General features: G+C 43.8%; 2 protein-coding genes across 7 annotated transcripts in view; one reads left to right on the plus strand and one right to left on the minus strand.

The window, feature by feature from the left end:
- The window catches only part of CSNK1A1 (casein kinase 1 alpha 1), a 57,129-nt gene extending 39,736 nt beyond the window's left edge, over positions 1-17,393 (minus strand). For 3 of the 6 annotated variants that reach the window (XR_010112237.1, XM_008954458.5, XM_003829041.5), the window contains exons 1-2: positions 16,735-16,868; positions 15,967-16,073 (exon numbers count right to left, since the gene is read on the minus strand). Coding sequence is in view for 4 of the 6 variants with exons in the window: in XM_008954458.5 (XP_008952706.1) it covers positions 15,967-16,073; positions 16,735-16,857 (230 nt within the window). In the remaining 2 variants the exon portion in view is untranslated. Of the gene's footprint in view, positions 1-15,966; positions 16,074-16,734 lie in introns of all 6 variants that reach the window. The other 3 variants (XR_010112238.1, XM_003829039.6, XM_003829040.6) reach the window with 3 other exon arrangements.
- The window catches only part of ARHGEF37 (Rho guanine nucleotide exchange factor 37), an 84,121-nt gene continuing 82,612 nt past the window's right edge, over positions 16,657-18,165 (plus strand). Inside the window, exon 1 of the mRNA XM_055112777.2 lies at positions 16,657-18,017. Coding sequence (XP_054968752.1) covers positions 17,996-18,017 — 22 coding nt within the window. The 5' untranslated portion in view covers positions 16,657-17,995. The remainder of the gene's footprint in view (positions 18,018-18,165) is intronic.

Raw genomic sequence — 18,165 nt, forward strand, 5'->3', positions numbered from 1 at the left:
GTTAACCTTTATGTGGGTAAATTATATCAATAAAGCTGATGAAGAACTGGTAAATGACAAGTGTAATATAAAGGCAACCATAAATACAAAATACAGGAATAAGCAATTTACTTAGAAGATAAAAAAGAAGGCTTCTGGCCAGGCGCGGTGGCTCACACCTGTAATCCCAGCACCTTGGGAGGCCAAGGCAGGCGAATCACAAGGTCAAGAGAGATCGAGACCATCCTAGCCAACATGGTGAAACCCCGTCTCTACTAAAAACACAAAAATTAGCTGGGCGTGGTGGCGCACACCTGTAGTCCCAGCTACTCTCGGGAGGCTGAGGCAGAAGAATTGCTTGAACCCGGGAGGCGGGGGTTGCAGTGAGCTGAGATGGCGCCATTGCACTCCAGCCTGGCGACAGAGCGAGACTCTGTCTCAAAAAAAAAAAAAAAGGCTTCCTAAAAATGTTAGCACCTGGGCTAAATTTTGAAAGATGCCTGGATTATTGTATTAGCTTCTTAAATATTCTCCTAGTTCCAGTTACCCCTCTATGGTTTTACTGTGTCATTTCTCTGTTATAAAAACTAAAGGAGCCATGCGATAGCTCACACCTGTAATCCCAACACTTTGGGAGGTCAAGGTGGGAGGATCACTTGAGCTCAGGTGGTTCGAGATTAGCCTAGGCCAACAAAGACCCTGGTCTCTCTATAAAAAATAAAAAATTAGCCAGGCGTGGTGGCATGCGCCTGTACTCCCCAGGAAGCTGAGGCAAGAGGATCACTTGAGCCTCGGCTGTTGAGGCTAGCCACTGTACTCCATCCTGGGTGACACTGAGACCTTGTCTCCCCCCCCCCAAAAAAAAAAAAAGCCCCTTACCTACTAAAAAAGCAAGAGTTTCATATATCAAAAAATTCCTAAATATGGCCTCTGCTTATCCTTTCAATTCTATATACTTAACTCCCTCTTCGGATTATCCTCAGACCCAATCATTGAGTCAAGTTACTTTACTGAGCACCTGTTGGGTACTGAGCTCTAACACAGCCAAACCCCAAACGCTTTAAGTCTCATTTCTTTCCTACTTCTTGGATACACATTACCTCTTCCTAAAAACTTACTTTCTTTATTCAACAGCCCATTATCCTGACTCTCCTCCTGCTTTATTAATTCTGAATTTCCACCAAGGGGATGAGTCCTCACCTCTCAATTTACTTTCTCCACTATCACTTACATGCTGATCTTGCTTAGATCTAACCCCAATCCCAGTTCCCTGGCCTAGGCTCAGTTCTGTATTTGCTGCTAACTTTACTACACAAGAGTAAAACACAATATGCCATTCACCTTAATTTCAACATGTCCAAAGCCATTACCACCCACCATACTTGTAAAATACTAAAATTGGGCCCCCTTCCTAACTCCCTAATTCAAACCTCAAATTCTTAAGGCTCAAGTGACTTACCTCTACTCCTTAAAAAGGGATAACAGGTACATTAAAAAGTTTCAGAAAGAAAAAAAGAAATCAAACACACTCCTATAAAATATCTCCTAATACACTATTAAGAGACCAAATGGCTTTCTTTTTGTTTGTTTCTTTGTTTTTGTTTTGAAAGGGAGTCTCTGTTGCCCAGACTGGAATGCACTGGCACAATCTCGGCTCACTGCAACCTCTGCCTCCCAGATTCAAGCGATTCTCCTGCCTCAGCCTCCTGAGTAGCTGGGATTACAGGCACATGCTGCCACACTCAGCTAATTTTTCTGTGTGTTTTGAGTAGAGACAGGGTTTTGCCATGTTGGGGGGACTGGTCTCGAACTCCTGACCTCAAGTGATCCACCCGCCTCAGCCTCCCAACGTGCTGAGATTACAGGGGTGAGCTACCACACCCAGCCACCAAATGGCTTTCTTTCTTTTTTTGAGACAGAGTTTTGCTCTCGTTGCCCAGGCTGGAATACAATGGCGTGATCTCGGCTCACCACAATCTCTGCCTTCTAGGTTCAAGTGATTCTCCTGCCTCAGCCTCCTGAGTAGCTGGTATCACAGGCACGCGCCACCACGCCTGACTAATTTTGTATTTTTAGTAGATATGGGGTTTCTCCATGTTGGTCAGGCTGGTCTGGAACAACCAACCTCAGGTGATTCACCCACCTCGACCTCCCAAAGTGCTAGGATTACAGGAGTGAGCCACGGTGCCCAGCCTCAAATGGTTTTCTTTAGGGTAATTTTTGCACTATAAGTTAGCACTTGTATTACAGATAGTGTTTCTGTATGAAGATACTAAGAGAACAAATAACTGGATGAAGGGAACACTTCCCCCTACTTTGCATTAATTAATTTGCTTAGAAAATCCTCTTTAAATGGATAGAGCTAAGTATTCTAGATAAGAAACTGTAGACGAAAACGATACAAAAAGGCAAAATTAAATTATCTTCATTAGTGGAGAAAATGAATACAAAAAGAAAACAATGAACATTCCAAAGTTTGATATAATGTTTGTTTTACGTAGCAAATACAGAAGAAAGGACACAATGCCTGGGCTGCAAACATACAGCAAAGGGGAAAAGGAAAATGGAAGAAGCAACACAAGCTACCAGAAAGGAATGATACAACCTCAAAGAAAGAAAAGATGGCTATTCAAATACATGAATAGCTATCAAGTCTGTGCAACTCTGAATAATACAGCACTAAGTAATATTCATAAAAGTAAGTCCTTCAGTGACCAGACCATTAAAAAGTAGTCCAGTAAATCTGCAGTTAGGTTTAAGAATGGGAAGCTGGCTAAGTTGACAGTATATGTAACATAGTACCAAGAATACTGGACCAGCAGCCAGAAACATAGGTTCTAGTCCTGGCTTGTTATTTTCTTGCTCTGTGACTCTGTGTAAGTGATTTCTGCTCACTGGTCAAAGATTCTTAATATAACCCTATTTATTTATCAAAAGGTGTTGTGGTAATTATGAGAGTTTATGTAAAAGCACTTGATAAATTACAAAGCATTACATAAATAAGGGATTATTATTCTTATTACAAAAAGCAGTCGCCTGGCCAGGTGCAGTGGCTCACACCTGTAATCCCAGTACTTTGGGAGGCTGAGGCAGGTGGATCACTTGAGGTCAGGAGTTTGAGACCAGCCTGGCCAACATGGTGAAACCCCATCTCTACTAAAAATACAAAAATTAGCCGGGTGCAGTGGTGGGCGCCTGTAATCCCAGCTACTCAGGGAGCTGAGGCAGGAGAATCGCTTGAACCCAGGAGGCAGAGGTTGCAGTGAGCCGAGATCGTGCCACTGCACTCCAGCCTGAGCGACAGAGTGAGACTCCATCTCTAGTGAAAAACAAACAAAAAACAGTTGACCAACAATGATAAAATGCCAACAACCAAGACAATACCATTTCCTACAACAGCCACAGCACTCAGCAAAATTCACTAACTACCCTCAACAGCTTGATACAATGGAGTGCCAAAACCTCAGCACAGAATTTCTCAGTGTGGTTCTCTGGTCTTTAGCAGAAATTCCTTGTGGTAATTACATTAAAAACAAACAAAACAAAACAAAACAAAAAACAACTCTTGGTCCCCACTCCAGAATTGGTCAAACAAAAATCTGATGGTAGAGCAGTGTAACCTGAATTTTTTACAAACTCTGTAAGTGGTAATTATTTATACACAGCTGAGGTTGGAAAAATGCTGACTTAGCAGGATACACATGAATAGTCTTAACGGGGTCCTACTGTTGCAATTAACTAAGGCAATCTCTAAATGTTTCAGGGTACTGTTTGGGGCTCATCTCAATATGCTACCCTCTTAAGTAAACATTTATGTCCTCACATAGTTTGAGATTTAGACATCTTTCCTCCTAATTTTCAGCAGGAGACAAATTCACAATTACATGCCAGGCTCACAGCAGATGCTCAAAAAGAACGCAAGCCTCACAAAATCATTGTCTGTTCAATGAAGTGTGCCCAGTTTTTTTTTTTTTTTTTTTTTTCTTTTGAGACGGAGTTTCGCTCTTGTTGCCCGGGCTAGAGTGCAATGGCACGATCCTGGCTCACTGCAACCTCCGCCTCCCAGGTTCAAGCGATTCTCCTGCCTCAGCCTCCCTAGTAGCTGGGATTACAGGCATGTGCCACCACGCCCAGCTAATTTTGTATTTTTAGTAGAGACGGGGTTTCTCCATGTTGGTCAGGCTGGTCTCGAACTCCCGACCTCAGGTGATCCGCCCGCCTCGGCCACCCAAAGTGCTGGGATTACAGGCATGAGCCACCGCGCCCGGCTGCCCAGTTTCTTAAACTGTGACTGGCACAGGGTAGGTACTCTCAGGTGAATGTCAACTGAATGAAAGAAATGGTTGTTCTCTTCAACGTACTGTACAAGGTGTTGTATGTTAAATTCACCAAGAGAGTCTCAAACTATCAGAGCTCTCCTTTGAAGAGTAGAAGCTAACAACACTCACTTCTCTAAGAGGGATAAAAAATAATATTATGGAGGTTCAAAAATGGGAACACTAGGATTTCTGTAAGTACAGCTTGGTGGTAATAATTTCAATCAAGGGCAAACAGCCAAACACAAAACCAAACTCAACTTAACAGTGAATGGCTGGGCACAGTGGCTCACATCTGTAATCCCAGCACTTTGGGAGGCCAAGGCAGCTGGATCACTTGAGACCAGGAGTTTGAGACCAGCCTGGCCAACATGGAGAAACCCCGTCTCTACTAAAAATACAAAATTAGCCGAGTGTGATGGCGCATGCCTGTAATCCCAGCTACTCAGGAGGCTGAGGCAGGAGGATCACTTGAACCCAGGAGGCGGATGTTGCGGTGAGCCGAGATTGTGCCATTGCACTCCAGCTTGGGCAACAAGAGCGAAACTCCGTCTCAAAAAAAAAAAAAAAAAGAAAAAGAAAAAATTAAATGTATATAGATATATAATAAAAGTAGAATTTCATTATTGTACTTGGCACAATAAGAAACACAAGATACCTCTATGAGTAAGACAGTTCTCTCCTTCAAGGAGTTTCTACAATGCATTATTGTAGGAATGCATCTGAAACATGTGAAGAGGTAAATGGTTGCATACATCGATTTTAGACACTTTCCAGAAATCAAAGCATTTGATTACATGGGATTATATGTACTTTCTGGTACTTTCCAGTATCATGATGCCTATTACAGGATTTCCTGAATTAATTCTAAGAGGAAATATATAAATTAAGAACACAGCCTTACAGCCTGGGCAACACAGTGAGACTCTATTTCTAAAAAATAAAAATAAAAATTAGCCAAGTATGGTGGTGTATGCCTGTAGTCTCAGCTACTTAGAAGGCTGAGATAGGAGGATCACTGGAGCCCAGGAGTTCAAGGCTGCAGTAAGCTATGATTGAGCCACTATACTCCAGGCCTAGGCGGCTGAGCAAGAACCCAACTCTTAAAAAAAAAAAAGAAAGAAAAGAGTATAGCCTTATTAGGTTGTAATTCTAGGAAAAGATGGGGGTTGATGGGGGTGAGTAACAAAGCAAAAATTATTGTTATTAATTATTAATATACTATATTTTGGGGATTAATAACAATTATTAATTGTCACATATCAGAACCACCTGGGGAGCTTTTAAAAATCACGATACCTACGTCATATCCCAATTTAATTAAATCAAAATACTTGCAGTTAGGGATTAGGTGCCTTTTTTTTTTTAAGTTTGCCATTTGATTCCATTTGCAGCAAAATTTGAGAACCACTGGTAGAGCTGAAAGATGCAGTAGGACCTGTACAAATCACACATCAGCTGTGTGACTTTAGGCAAATTAACCACGTTGACTCACATACTTTATAAGAAACACCAACTTACAAGATTGGTGTAATGATTAAATGAGACCGTATGCAATGCCTGGATAATATTGGACTCTTTTTGTTGCATGCAGAGGGAAAAAAAGAATGTTTAGCCACACTGAATTCAACCAATTATTCCCTTATTTCAAAAGTACTTATCAACATTACAAATAAATAAAAGGCAATTATACCTTAAAATTAGAACAAATCATTACATCAGAGAACAAGAGGCATCTTTTGTCCTACTGATTCCATCAATATATACTACACATTAAAAAACCCTTAAGACCTTGTTGGGCTTTCGAAAACCCTTTTACAAGTAAGAACTGACTTTACAAATTATAGAATTCATTCTATTAATAGGTTCAAATCTAGATGGCATCACAGGCAGAACCCTGACTCATAATACAATGCTCTTTCCATTTCCCTTTATGTTGAGGATCGAAATGTACTCTCTTCAGCTAAACCGTTTTGTGTAGCACTTCCAAAATCCCCATTAAAGGGCCATAACATACCCCACTGCTCACACCGACAAGAAAAAGGCAGTATTTTAGTTCTTCAAAGGAGAGCAAGGTAAAGATCTCAATTATCACCGAATACCATATTCACTACCATCACCTGCAACACAACCACCATCTGATAATTTTGTCAGATAAATCCTATAATGTACCTCATGGTGATAAACAGACTATTAATCTATAGTAAAACCAACATCAAAATAATGCTTAACTGGGGACTGGGGAGAAAAATAAGGCTTAGCTGTAATCCAAAAGACAGACTTAAATAATAAATAAATAAAATAAAACTAACACTGTCACAGAATAGAACTTACCAAGGATGAGCAATGTGTGCATACAAAGAAAAAATCAAATAGTCCTTATCTCAATAGAGATGTAGGTTACACCAACATATGCATTTGTCAAAACTGATCCGGCAGGGTATGGTGGCTCACACCCGTAATCCCAGCACTTTGGGAGGTCGAGATGGGCGGATCACAAAGTCAGGAGTCCAAGACCAGCCTGGCCAATATGGTGAAACCCCATTTCTACAAAAATACAAAAAAAATTAGCCAGGTATGGTGGCGGGCACCTGTAGTCCCAGCTACTCCAGAGGCTGAGCAAGGAGAATCGCTTGAACCCAGGAGGCGGAGGTTGCAGTGAGCCAAGATTGCGCCACTGCACTCTGGCCTGGGTAACAGAGCAAGACTGCATCTCAAAAAATAAAAATAAAAATAAAAATCCCACTAAAACATGCATTAGTTTATGCTATGTTAATACTGGTCAACCAATTTTTTTTTTTTTGAGATGGAGTCTCCATCTGTCACCCAGGCCAGAGTGCAGTGGCGTGATCTCAGCTCACTGCAACCTCCGTCTCCTGGGATCAAGCAATTCTCCTGTCTCAGCCTCCCGAGTAGCTGGGATTGCAGGCACCTGCCACCATGGCCAGCTAATTTTTGTATTTTTAGTAGAGACAGGATTTCACCATGTTGGCCAGGCTGGTGTCAAACTCCTGATTTCAAGTGATCCGCCCGCCTTGGCCTCCCAAAGTGCTGGGATTACAGGTGTGGCATGAGCTACCACACCCGGCCAGTCAACCAAAATTTTAAGAGCCATCTGAGATTGAAATTAGAAACAAAAACAGTAACACAATAAAGCATCATTTTACCTGTGTGCATACACTGAACACCAAGTTAAATGATGAAAGTTATGAAGACACTCATTCTTGACAGCAAAAATCCCTGGTGAACAGTGACAGATCATGAGAAAACCAAGACTTAATGATATTTTAGGTACAGCTTAAATATACTTTAAAACAAAATGATCTAGCCAGGTGCGGTGGCTCACACCTGTAATCCCAGCACTTTGGGAGGCCAAGGCAGGTGGATCACTTGAGGTCAGGAGTTCGAGACCAGCCTGGCCAATATGGTGAAACCTCATCTCTACTAAAAAAAATTAGCCAGGCATGGTGGTATATGCCTGTAGTCCTAGCTACTCAGGAGGCTGAGGCAGGAGAATCACTTGAACCTGGGAAGTGGAGGTTACAGTGAGTCAAGATCACGCCATTGCATCCCAGCCTGGGCAACAGAGCAAGACTGCATCTCAAAAAAAAAAAAAAAAAAAGATCTAGGTCCAGAAATGACTAAAGCCAAGGATCCTTGATCCCTGGGCCACTGACCGGTATCCAGTATAGAAGCGAAGTGAAGCTTCATCTGTATTTACAGCCACTCCCCAAAGCTGGCATTACCACCTGAGCTCAGCCTCCTGTCAGATCAACAGAATTAGATTCTCATAGGAACGCAAACCCTGCTGTGAACTGCACACCAGAGGGATCTAGGTTGTGCATTCCTTATGAGAATCTAATGCCTGACGATCTGTTACTGTCTCCCATGACCCCCAGATGGAAGCAGGTAGTTGCAGGAAAGCAAGCCCAGGGCTCCCATTGATTCTACATCAAGGTGAGTTGTATAATTATTTCATTATATGTTACAATGTAATAATAATAGAAATAAAGTGCACAATAAATGTAATGCACTTGAATCATCTCAAAATCATTCCCACCCCCACCCCACCCCCTACTTGCTCCAGTCTGTGGAAAACTGTCTTCCACGAAACCTGTCCCTGGTGCCAAAAAGGCTGGGGACCACTGACTAAAGCCAAGGAATAACCCACATACTTTACATGGGTTCAAGCATTTACTCCAAAATGAGATACAAATTTATATATATATATATATATATATATATATATATATATATATTTTTTTTTTTTTTTTTTTTTTTTTGAGACAGAGGCTCGCTCTGTCACCCAGGCTGGAGTGCAGTGGCATGATCTCAGCTCACTGCAACCTCCGCCTCCCGGGCTCAAGCAATTCTCCTGACTCAGCCTCCCGAGTAGCTGGGACTACAGGCACACACCACCATGCTTGGCTAATTTTTTTATTTCAGTAGAGATGGGGTTTCACCATGTTGGCCAGCCTGGTTTCGAACTCCTGACCTCAGGTGATCCGCCCGTCTTGGCCTCCCAAAGTGCTGGGATTACAGGTGTGAACCACTGCGCCTGGCCACAAATTAATAATTTCCAACAAGTTTTTATCCTGCAATCCACAGATTCAAAAGGGAGAATAAGAGCACCCTGAATCGTAAGCATCTAATTAAATACAAATAGGTTACTTATATTTATGTAAGAGCTCTTCAGCTTGTCTATGAGGCAAAATGCCAACAAGTGAAGAAGTACAGGATGGCTCTCCAGCATCAAATGGAACGATGTGGAGTGTGTGAGAGGGCATGATTTGACCTTGACATAAGGGTGATAATGATTCTCAGAAGAACTGGAAGTTAGGACACTCCAGTAACTCCCCTTAGATTCAACAGTCTAATTTGTATTAGTAGGAATAGGGCTATATACATCTCTAACATTTTGTCCAGCTTAAAATGCTACCTAGCATTATTACATTATCTCATAAGCCAGTATAAAGCAGCTCTAGTATACCATGAATTCAGTTTCCCTTCAAGTTAAAAAGCACATTTCTCGTGATCTGTGACGTACGTTTTTCTGGTTTTTTTTTTTTAGTCCAAGCTAAGCATGGACACTGTAATATATCTTAATGAAGACATATCCAATGCAGCGTCATCTTTATTCTCTGATAACAGCCATTATGTTATTCACAGGATATATGCTCAGTGCCAAAGATAAGATTAAGCTGCTTTTAAAAGTGAAGAGTAAGGATTAACTAGTGCTTTATAAATACGTTCTAAAACATTTGACCTTCAGACACAGAGGGCAAAAATAGTGATTAAAACACACTAGGCAGCTGGGAGAGGTGGTATTCATCTGCAGTCCTAGCTACTCAGGAGGCTAAGAGGCAGGAGGATCATTTGAGTCCAGGAGTTTGAGGCTGTAGTGTGCTATTATCATACTTCTGAATAGCCACTGCACTCCGCCTGGGTGACAGAGCAAGAACCTGCCGCTAAAAATAAAAATAATAAAAGATGAAAGAAAAATAGGAAAAACAAGAAAGGAAGGCAAGTAGTAGACACAATATCAAACTGCTGGAATGCTTTTTTTCTAGCTACTATCCTTTGAAAATAGGTCCTAAAATTCCAGGACTAAAAGTCCTTAGGATCAATGAGGCCAGTGACACTTTTAAGTAGGGAACCCTTGTTCAAACAAAACCCTACCCAAAAGCTCAGTATGCAAAGGCAAATGGAAATGAGTATTTAGCTGGCAAAAGAAGGGTAGGCAGCCCTAAATCTTTCTATTCAGCACTCTCCTTCCCATTAGAACAATCCTTTTTTTATGTTCTAAATGAGGAAACAGATGGGCTCACACACATTAAGGAACTGACTGACTGTAGATGACCCAGTCAATATCACATGGCAGATCTACAGCTCAAACCTCCAAAACCTATCTAGATAAAGAATTTTTCGGTATGTCATAATTGTTTCTTGGGTCGTTGCACGGTGGCTGATGCCTATAATCCCAGCGCTTTGGGAGGCTGAGGCAGGAGAAGTACTTGAGCTCAGGAATGCAAGACCAGTCTGGGCAATATAGCAAGAGCCCATCTATATAAAAATAATAATAAAATTTTTAAATTGTTCCTTTGGAGAACCTAATTCAATTTAGAATGGAACACACAAAAAAAGGTTTTAACAGAAACTCAATACAGCTGACCCTTGAACAAAAGGGGCTTGAAATGCACAGGTCCACTTGTACACAGGTTTTTTTCTGCCTCTGCTACCCAAACAAGATCAACCCCTCTTCTTCCTCCTCAGCCCAAAGTGAGGATGATGAGGGTAAAGAGCTTTATATATATATATATATATATATATATAGTTATTGACCAATCATGTTATTGGTGAAGCTTCCAGTGAACAGTAGGCTAGTAGTAGTTAAGCTTTTGGGGAGTCAAGTTATACTTGGGGCCAGGTGCAGTGGTCCATGCCTGTAATCCCAGCACTTTGGCAGGCCGAGGTGGGTGGATCATCCGAGGTCAGGAGTTTGAGACTAGCCTGGCCATCACTGTGAAACCCCGTCTCTACTAAAAATACAAAAATTAGCTGGGTGTGGCGGCGCGCCTGTAATCCCATGAACCTGGGAGGCAGAGGTTGCAGTGAGCCAAGATCACACCATTGCACTCCAGCCTGGGTGACAGAGCAAGACTCCATCTCAAAAAAAAAAAAAAAGTTACACTTGGATTCCTGACTGTGGGGCACAGTGGGAGTGGGCTGGGGTTCAGTGCCCCTAACCCCAGCACTGTTCAAGGGTCAACTGTAATTTTAAGTGAGCTCTCACATATTAATTGACAAGGTCCAAGATTTTTCTTTCTTTTTTTTTTTTTCCCTGCCTCAGGTTTATTTGTACTAATAGCACAGGAGGACCCCAGCCCCATAAAGACCGCAGCCCAGGGGGGTCGCATCAGTCCTTCTGTCCTCATGTTGGCAGACAGAGATACCTACTCCGAAGCCTTTGTAGGGGCCTGAGAGCCTTTGGGAGGAGCCTGAGCTGGAAATGAAGCTGGAGCTGCAGCCTGGGCCTTGGTTGATCCTTGGCCTTTGGCCCACACAGTCTGAGCCCCTTGGCAATGCAGACACAAGCACACTTCCCAAGCTTGGGGTGGACAATGTAGGCAAGTCAATCGAGTTCGCAGCTGACACCCTTTGGGATCTTGGGCTTAACCTCCTTGGGCTTTACGAGGGCCCTGCTAGCCTCAGCAAGTGCACTCATTGCCTTGGCATTGTTGGCCTGCATCTTCTTTAGGCCCTTCTTGTGCTTCTTGGCTAAGTGCATGTTCCTCAGGAACCTGGAGCCCACCATTTCTGTGCCATTTTCAGGACTGGTTGTGTGTGGTGTGGTTCGTGGACTTGGCCATGTCTGTACCTTAAGCCGCGGCTCTCCAAGTGCCTAGAACCGGAAGCTTCATTTCTTAAAATATCAAGAAAATGGATGCCATTCTCTTATCCTTGCTTTTTTTTTTTTTTTTTTTGATACGGAGCCTCATTCTGTCGCCCAGGCTGGAGTGCAGTGGCACGAGCTTGGCTCACTGCAACCTCCGCCTCCCATGTTCAAGCAATTCTCCTGCCTCAGCCTCCTGAGTAGCTGGCACTACAGGCGCACGCCACCACACCAGGCTAATTTTTTTTTTTTTTTTTTTGTATTTTAGTAGAGACAGGGTTTCACCTGTCTCTACTGCCCAGGCTGGTCTCCAACTCCTGGGCTCAGGCAATCTGCCCACCTCGGCCTCCCAAAGTGCTGGGATTACAGGCGTGAGCCATGGCGCCCGGCTTATCCTTGCTCTTTACTCAGGATGCTATGCTTCTTAACAATAGGTCTCTCAAATTACACAGGAAGGACCTGATTAAGCAGGTCCTCTACGCAGGCCAGGTAATTTTCAGTCTCTGTTGTAAGATATACCAAAGTATCTTAAAGCAAATCCTGGCTGGGTGCGGTGGCTCATGCCTGTAATCCAAGCACTTTGAGAGGCCGAGGCGAGCAGATCACGAGGTCAAGAGATGGAGACCACCCTGGTCAAAATGGTAAAGCCCCGTCTCTATTAAAAATACAAAAATTAGCTGGGCGTGGCGGCACGTGCCTGTAGTCCCAGCTACTCAGGAGGCTAAGGCAGGAGAATTGCTTGAACCCAGGAGGTGGAGGCTGCAGTGAGCCAAGACTGTACCACTGCACTCCAGCCTGGTAACAGAGTGAGGCTCCATGTCAAAAAAAAAAAAAAAAAAAGTAAATCCTATAGGGAATTTTGTAACAGAACACATAGGGAAGGGATTGAACAAATTTGTATATGAAGGATAAAGGCAGCAAAATCTAAATTTTTTAAATTAGTGACAATACTTCTAAAACAATAGATAACACATAACTTTTATCTAGCTAACACTAAATAGTCAACTTAATTCAATACTTTCCGAGTAAATATTTATTAAGTATGTACCATGTATAGGTGATACAGAAATAGTGGAGAACAAACTGAGGGGGATGGGAAGATGCTGCTACCCAAATAAAGAATGTTTACATAAATCTTTATCCTTTTTGCTTCAGTGGAAACAGTTTTTTTTTCACATTTCACTTTAAAACCAATGAACCACTTTTGTTTCCATGTACCTGACCCTACCACTCCTAAAGCAAATTTACCCTTTCCACACTCTCATCCAATTACTGTGTTCTCCTTTAGAGACTACACCCAGAAGCCACACTCTATTCTTGGATGCCTTACCAAACCAGTTCACCAAGCTTTCTTCCTTAGAGCCAGATCCTGAAATCCCATCTCTCAGGAAGCCTTAACTTGAAAGTCAGGTTAATCTGTTTAGCCTCACCCACAGACAGCTTATAACTACCATAACTCTCTCTGCACTCACCACCTTATAATAGGCACCTATTACTATAATTCTGCTCAGAAGTTAATTTATTCATGTGCTTATTCAGTACATTACTCATTGCCCTTATGGGTCTGTATCAGGTCTTAAATAAAAGCTACCAGATAAAAGGACATGTACTGTACTTGGGTTTAGCACTGAAAATGACAATGCTTAATGCTTTTTGAAACTGATTTCAAATACATTAAATTTAACCTGATTTGTGAAATTTATAAAATCTCCCAACATAGATGAATCTCAAAAACATTATGTTAAGTGAAAAGTGCCAGACACAAATGACCTCATATCGTATGATTCCATTTATATGAAATTCTAGGAAAAACTATAGTAATGGAAAGCAAATCAGGGGTGAGGGGCCTTATTTTCCCACATAGTAGGTTTTTTTTTTAAAGGCAAGAATGATTTAAAAACTTCAAATCTATATCATCTCAGATTTAATCTTCACCTCATAAGATAAATTTGCAACTTTCTTCCAAATGATTTACTTGCTCATTTACAACCAATAGCACATTTTATCATTCAATTCTCCATTAAAACTGTAAATCAGCATTGGAACTTTATTTTTTTGTTGTTTTTTTTTGTGTTTTTTTGAGATGGTGTCTCGCTCTGTCACCAGGCTGGAGTGCAGTGGCGCCATCTCAGCTTACTGCAACCTCCAACTCCCGGGTTCAAGCTATTCTCCTGCTTCAGCCTCCCGAGTAGCTGGGATTACAGGCACGTGCCACCATGCCCAGCTAATTTTTGTATTTTTAGTAGAGACGAGGTTTCACCATGTTGGCCAGGCTGGTGTTGAACTCCTGACTTAAAGTAACCTGCCTGCCTTGGCCTCCCAAAGTGCTTGGATTACAGACCTGAGCCACCACGCCTGGCTGGAACTCTTTTTAAGGACAGTTTTATTTGAGTTGTTTCCATGTAAAGACTATGCAACCCAGTCCTTAATTCCAAGACATGAAAAATACAAACTGGAATAGAAAAAGGGGCTAACAGGCTGGGCCTGGTGGCTCACGCCTATAATCCCAGCACTTTGGGAGGCTGAGGCAGGTGGATCACCTGAGGTCAGGAGGTGGAGACCAGCCTGGCCAACACGGCAAAACCTCAGCTCTACTAAAAATACAAAAATTAGCCAGGCGTAGTAGTGCAGCTCTGCAATTCCAGCTACTTGGGAGGCTGAGGCAGGAGGATCACTTGAACCTGGGAGGCCGAGGCTGCAGTTAGCCAAGGTTGTGCCACTGCACTCTAGCCTGGGCAACAGAGTAAGGCTCCGTTTCAAAAGAAAAAAAAGCTGGGCACAGTGGCTCATGCCTGTAATCCCAGCACTTTGGGAGGCCGAGGCAGGCAGATCACCTGAGGTCAGGAGTTCGAGCCCAGCCTGACCAACATGGTGAAACTAAAATACAAAAATTAGCTAGGCATGGTGGCGGGCGCCTGTAATCCCAGCTACTCAGGAGGCTGAGGCACGAGAATCACTTGAACCTGGGAGGCAGAGGTTGCAGTGAGCCAAGATCGTGCCATTCATTGCACTCCAGCCTGGACCACAAGAGCGAAAACTCCGTCTCAAAAAAGAAGAGGCTCCAGTAAACAGTAAATGCCATTCTTACCTATTCTGAATAATTTTGCAAATGTTATTTTAGATTATTGCTGGAAAATAGCTGGGCTTTAAACTATATTTTAGTCTCCATTCCATGAAGAGGATCTTTAATCCCAAAAGTTAAAACATTACTCTAAAACCCTCCAAAGTAAAGTTAACCATTTGACAGAACAATGTCTTTCTATCTCGTCATCTTTTATCCTCGTTACTGCTATTTGCACTCACCAATATTCCACACCAACAAAGGCCCCAATTTCTCTGATGTGAAGATTTACTGACAAACTCAACAGGTTAAAATTACTTATCAAAGTGTGGCTAAGTGATTAAGATTTCTTTTAATACAACTGATATGAGTAAATTTTAACATAGTTGGTGCTGCTCAAACTGCCTTTGCCACTACCTATACAAATTTAGTCCCGACTGAAACGTGCCAAATATGACCATTCACGAAAAGAAAGAGTAATTAACACTTTTAAAAGAACTACGAAGGATTTTACATAGTGTAATTCAACAATTTCGTGTCACATCTGCTGCAGAGATCACAAACACTGTCACTATGCCATCTCCTTCCTCGAACCCCCACACCGCCTCCTGCAGCTTTATTCTTGGCTTTTCAAAGGTTTAATCCACTCGGGGCTGCTAAAGGAGGAATCAAGGAAGCATAATTTGTGAACTCAAGCTGAGAAAAGGGCAGGAATATGGGGTTGAGTCACGTCGTTCCGCCATTTTCTAAGCGGAGGAGGAAGACATGTTGGAACAAAAACACAACAAAAGAGCAGCCATTTCCCAAGCCAGCTCCAATAGCAACTCGAACTGACACTGCCGGGTCGCTTCGGCACCTTCAAATCCACTTCACTGGACAAACCTAAGTACATCAGAAGTGCCGCCGTAAAAAAGGCAGCAACCAACCCTTCCGCGTAGGGATCAAAGATGACCTGCACGCATAACTGCAAATGAAAGCCTCGGGAAGAGTGAGAATGACGGAAGCGAAATGGAGCAGTGTAATACAATGAAATAAGTTGGCAAACTGAAATTTACTCAGTAATTGAGATGACTGACTTACAGGAAACCACCAGCTATAGGGAACCCAGGTAACTAAAACACCAAGACCCGGATTCAGCTGGTCTCATTACCTGCCTCTACCCACTTCCCCATTCCGTGCTTCCCTCAGCGGATCGCCTATATGCACCGGGTTCTTACCGTATGTGGGGGATGCCAACCCCACCTTGAAGAATCTTATAGAGCTTGCTCTCGTACAGCAACTGGGGATGCCTGGCCTTCTGAGATTCTAGCTTCACTGCCACTTCCTGCAGGGGAAAGAGGGGATGATGGCATCAACATCCCTACGGATTCAATGTCACTTAGGAAAGTAGGGAGACATTAGCAAAACTCCAAGTCGCGACTACAAGAAGAAGTGAAAAGCTGGAAAGAGAAAGCTCTTGGTAATTATAAAACGAGGCAACCAGCCTCAAAGGCCTCTTCAGGGGGTAGTGACGAAATCCGTACGTCCTCTAAAGTGCAGGAAAATGATTCATCCAGAAAAAAGAGGCAACCTCTGAACGTAGTGAGAGGTTTTTAAGGAACTAGGCGATCGGAAACTGTTCTAATTGGAACAAGAGGCCCAGTAGAAGAATAAAAAAAAAAAAAAACATGGGAATCACTGAAAGAGGATTTTGCCGTTTCCACCTTAAAAGACGGTTAAAAAAAAAAAAAAAAAGCTCGACTAAGGGACATTTATGGGACGTGTTTAACAAGCTGGGAAACTAGTTCCCCCAACCTTTCTATCGGGTTCTTGACCCTTTTAGGGAGACAGCGGGCGAGGTTCGTAAGCCAGGAAAACTAGCTCCCTGGACTCCCTGGCGAGTGCGTGCGATGAGGAGAGGCCCGAGCACTTTGGGGGTGCGCGGTGGTGGTGGGGGGAATGAGGAAAAGCGCAGCGTTATCGTGAACCCCACCCCAGATGATTACCTCGCCGTTGGTGATGTTGATCGCCAAATAGATGTCCCCGAAGGAGCCAGACCCGATCTTCCGTACCAGTTTATATTTCCCTCCGACAATGAATTCAGCCTTGGAGCCGCTGCTACTCGCCATCCTGAGAGACGAAGATGGAGGCTGGGGCCAAGCCCCGACACCTCTGGGAAGAGGACGGAGGCCTCTGGGGCTCCTACACTAGGCAAGGCTACGGAGGAGGGCGGCAGGAAACGGAACACGGAGGCCTTTACCGGGGTTCGGGGCCCAGAATCAGCAGAGGGGAGCCTGATCACCGCCGCTCAGTCAGGTTTCTTTTTGCCAGGCCGCAGTTTGTGAAGGGCTTCTCGGCGGTTACCAGGCTGGGCCACTTGTTTCTCGGCGGCCGCCGCTGCCTCGCTTGCGCGGCGACGTCGCGGGCTGGAAAAGGGGCGCGGTGAGCTAGGGCGGCGATACCGCTGCCACCACTGCCGCCGGCTCCGGCCCAGAGGGACCCCTGTCACTCCGCGGACGACGCCATCTTGTTACTCCAGCTCCAGCCAACACAAAATGCCCCCAGTCCCCAGGAGCCGCTTCTTCACGGCGCAGAGCACTCTGGGAAAGGGATCTCGGGCGCTCGCTCCGAAGGATCGGCAGCGAGAGGGCGGAACCGGATCTGTGAGAGTCGCGGCCCACGCTCCGAGCGTCACCCTGTCACCGCCCAGCTGCGCATGAGCGCTGCAACTCCTGCTGACTGCGCAGGCGTGCCGCGGCCTGTCCTCACCCCCGTCCAGGGCTCTCTTCCACTTCCGGTCGGCGGCGGCTCAGCAGGTGTTACCTGTTACTCGCCTCGGACCCGCTGGGTCTCTGGAAGGCTGAGTGGCCCCCCGGCCTTGATATTGGGAGGAGTCACCTTCATGTTTCGTGGCAGATGAAAGCTTAAGGCCTCCTTAGGAGTTGGGTATTGACCTGTGCTCTTTGAGGCGGTTTTTAACCTTTGATCTTTCTTCTGGCCGTTCCCCCGGACCGGCCTATTCCAACCCAGTTTCTGTTTGGAAAGAGGCTGTCGCCTCTGGTGGAGAGGAAGAGAAAAGCAGCCAGCGTCGAGGAATCTCTCAGGGCTCTCGGTTGTAGCAGAGCCTAGCTAATTACCCTTCATAATTAGAATTGTCTTATCTACTACGGAGTGTTATAGACCCTCTTTCCACAGGAGGGGAAGAAAGAAAGAAGCCGGAATCCCCCTGCCATCCTATGTCTTTGCATTATTGCCTCACTACCACATATGATCTTCAGAAGAAAACCTGGTATGTTGCTCATAATGAAGATTAAGGATAGATGGAATCAACAGAAAATTAATTTAACAAGAGTGAAAAAACTGTTATGTCCCCTCAACCCCACCAAAAAAAAAAAAAAAAAAAGAATCGTATGTTGGTCATGTTGAAAACCTCAGTA

This window comes from Pan paniscus, chromosome 4, assembly GCF_029289425.2.
Source record: "Pan paniscus chromosome 4, NHGRI_mPanPan1-v2.0_pri, whole genome shotgun sequence".
Taxonomy (NCBI): Eukaryota; Metazoa; Chordata; class Mammalia; order Primates; family Hominidae; genus Pan; species Pan paniscus.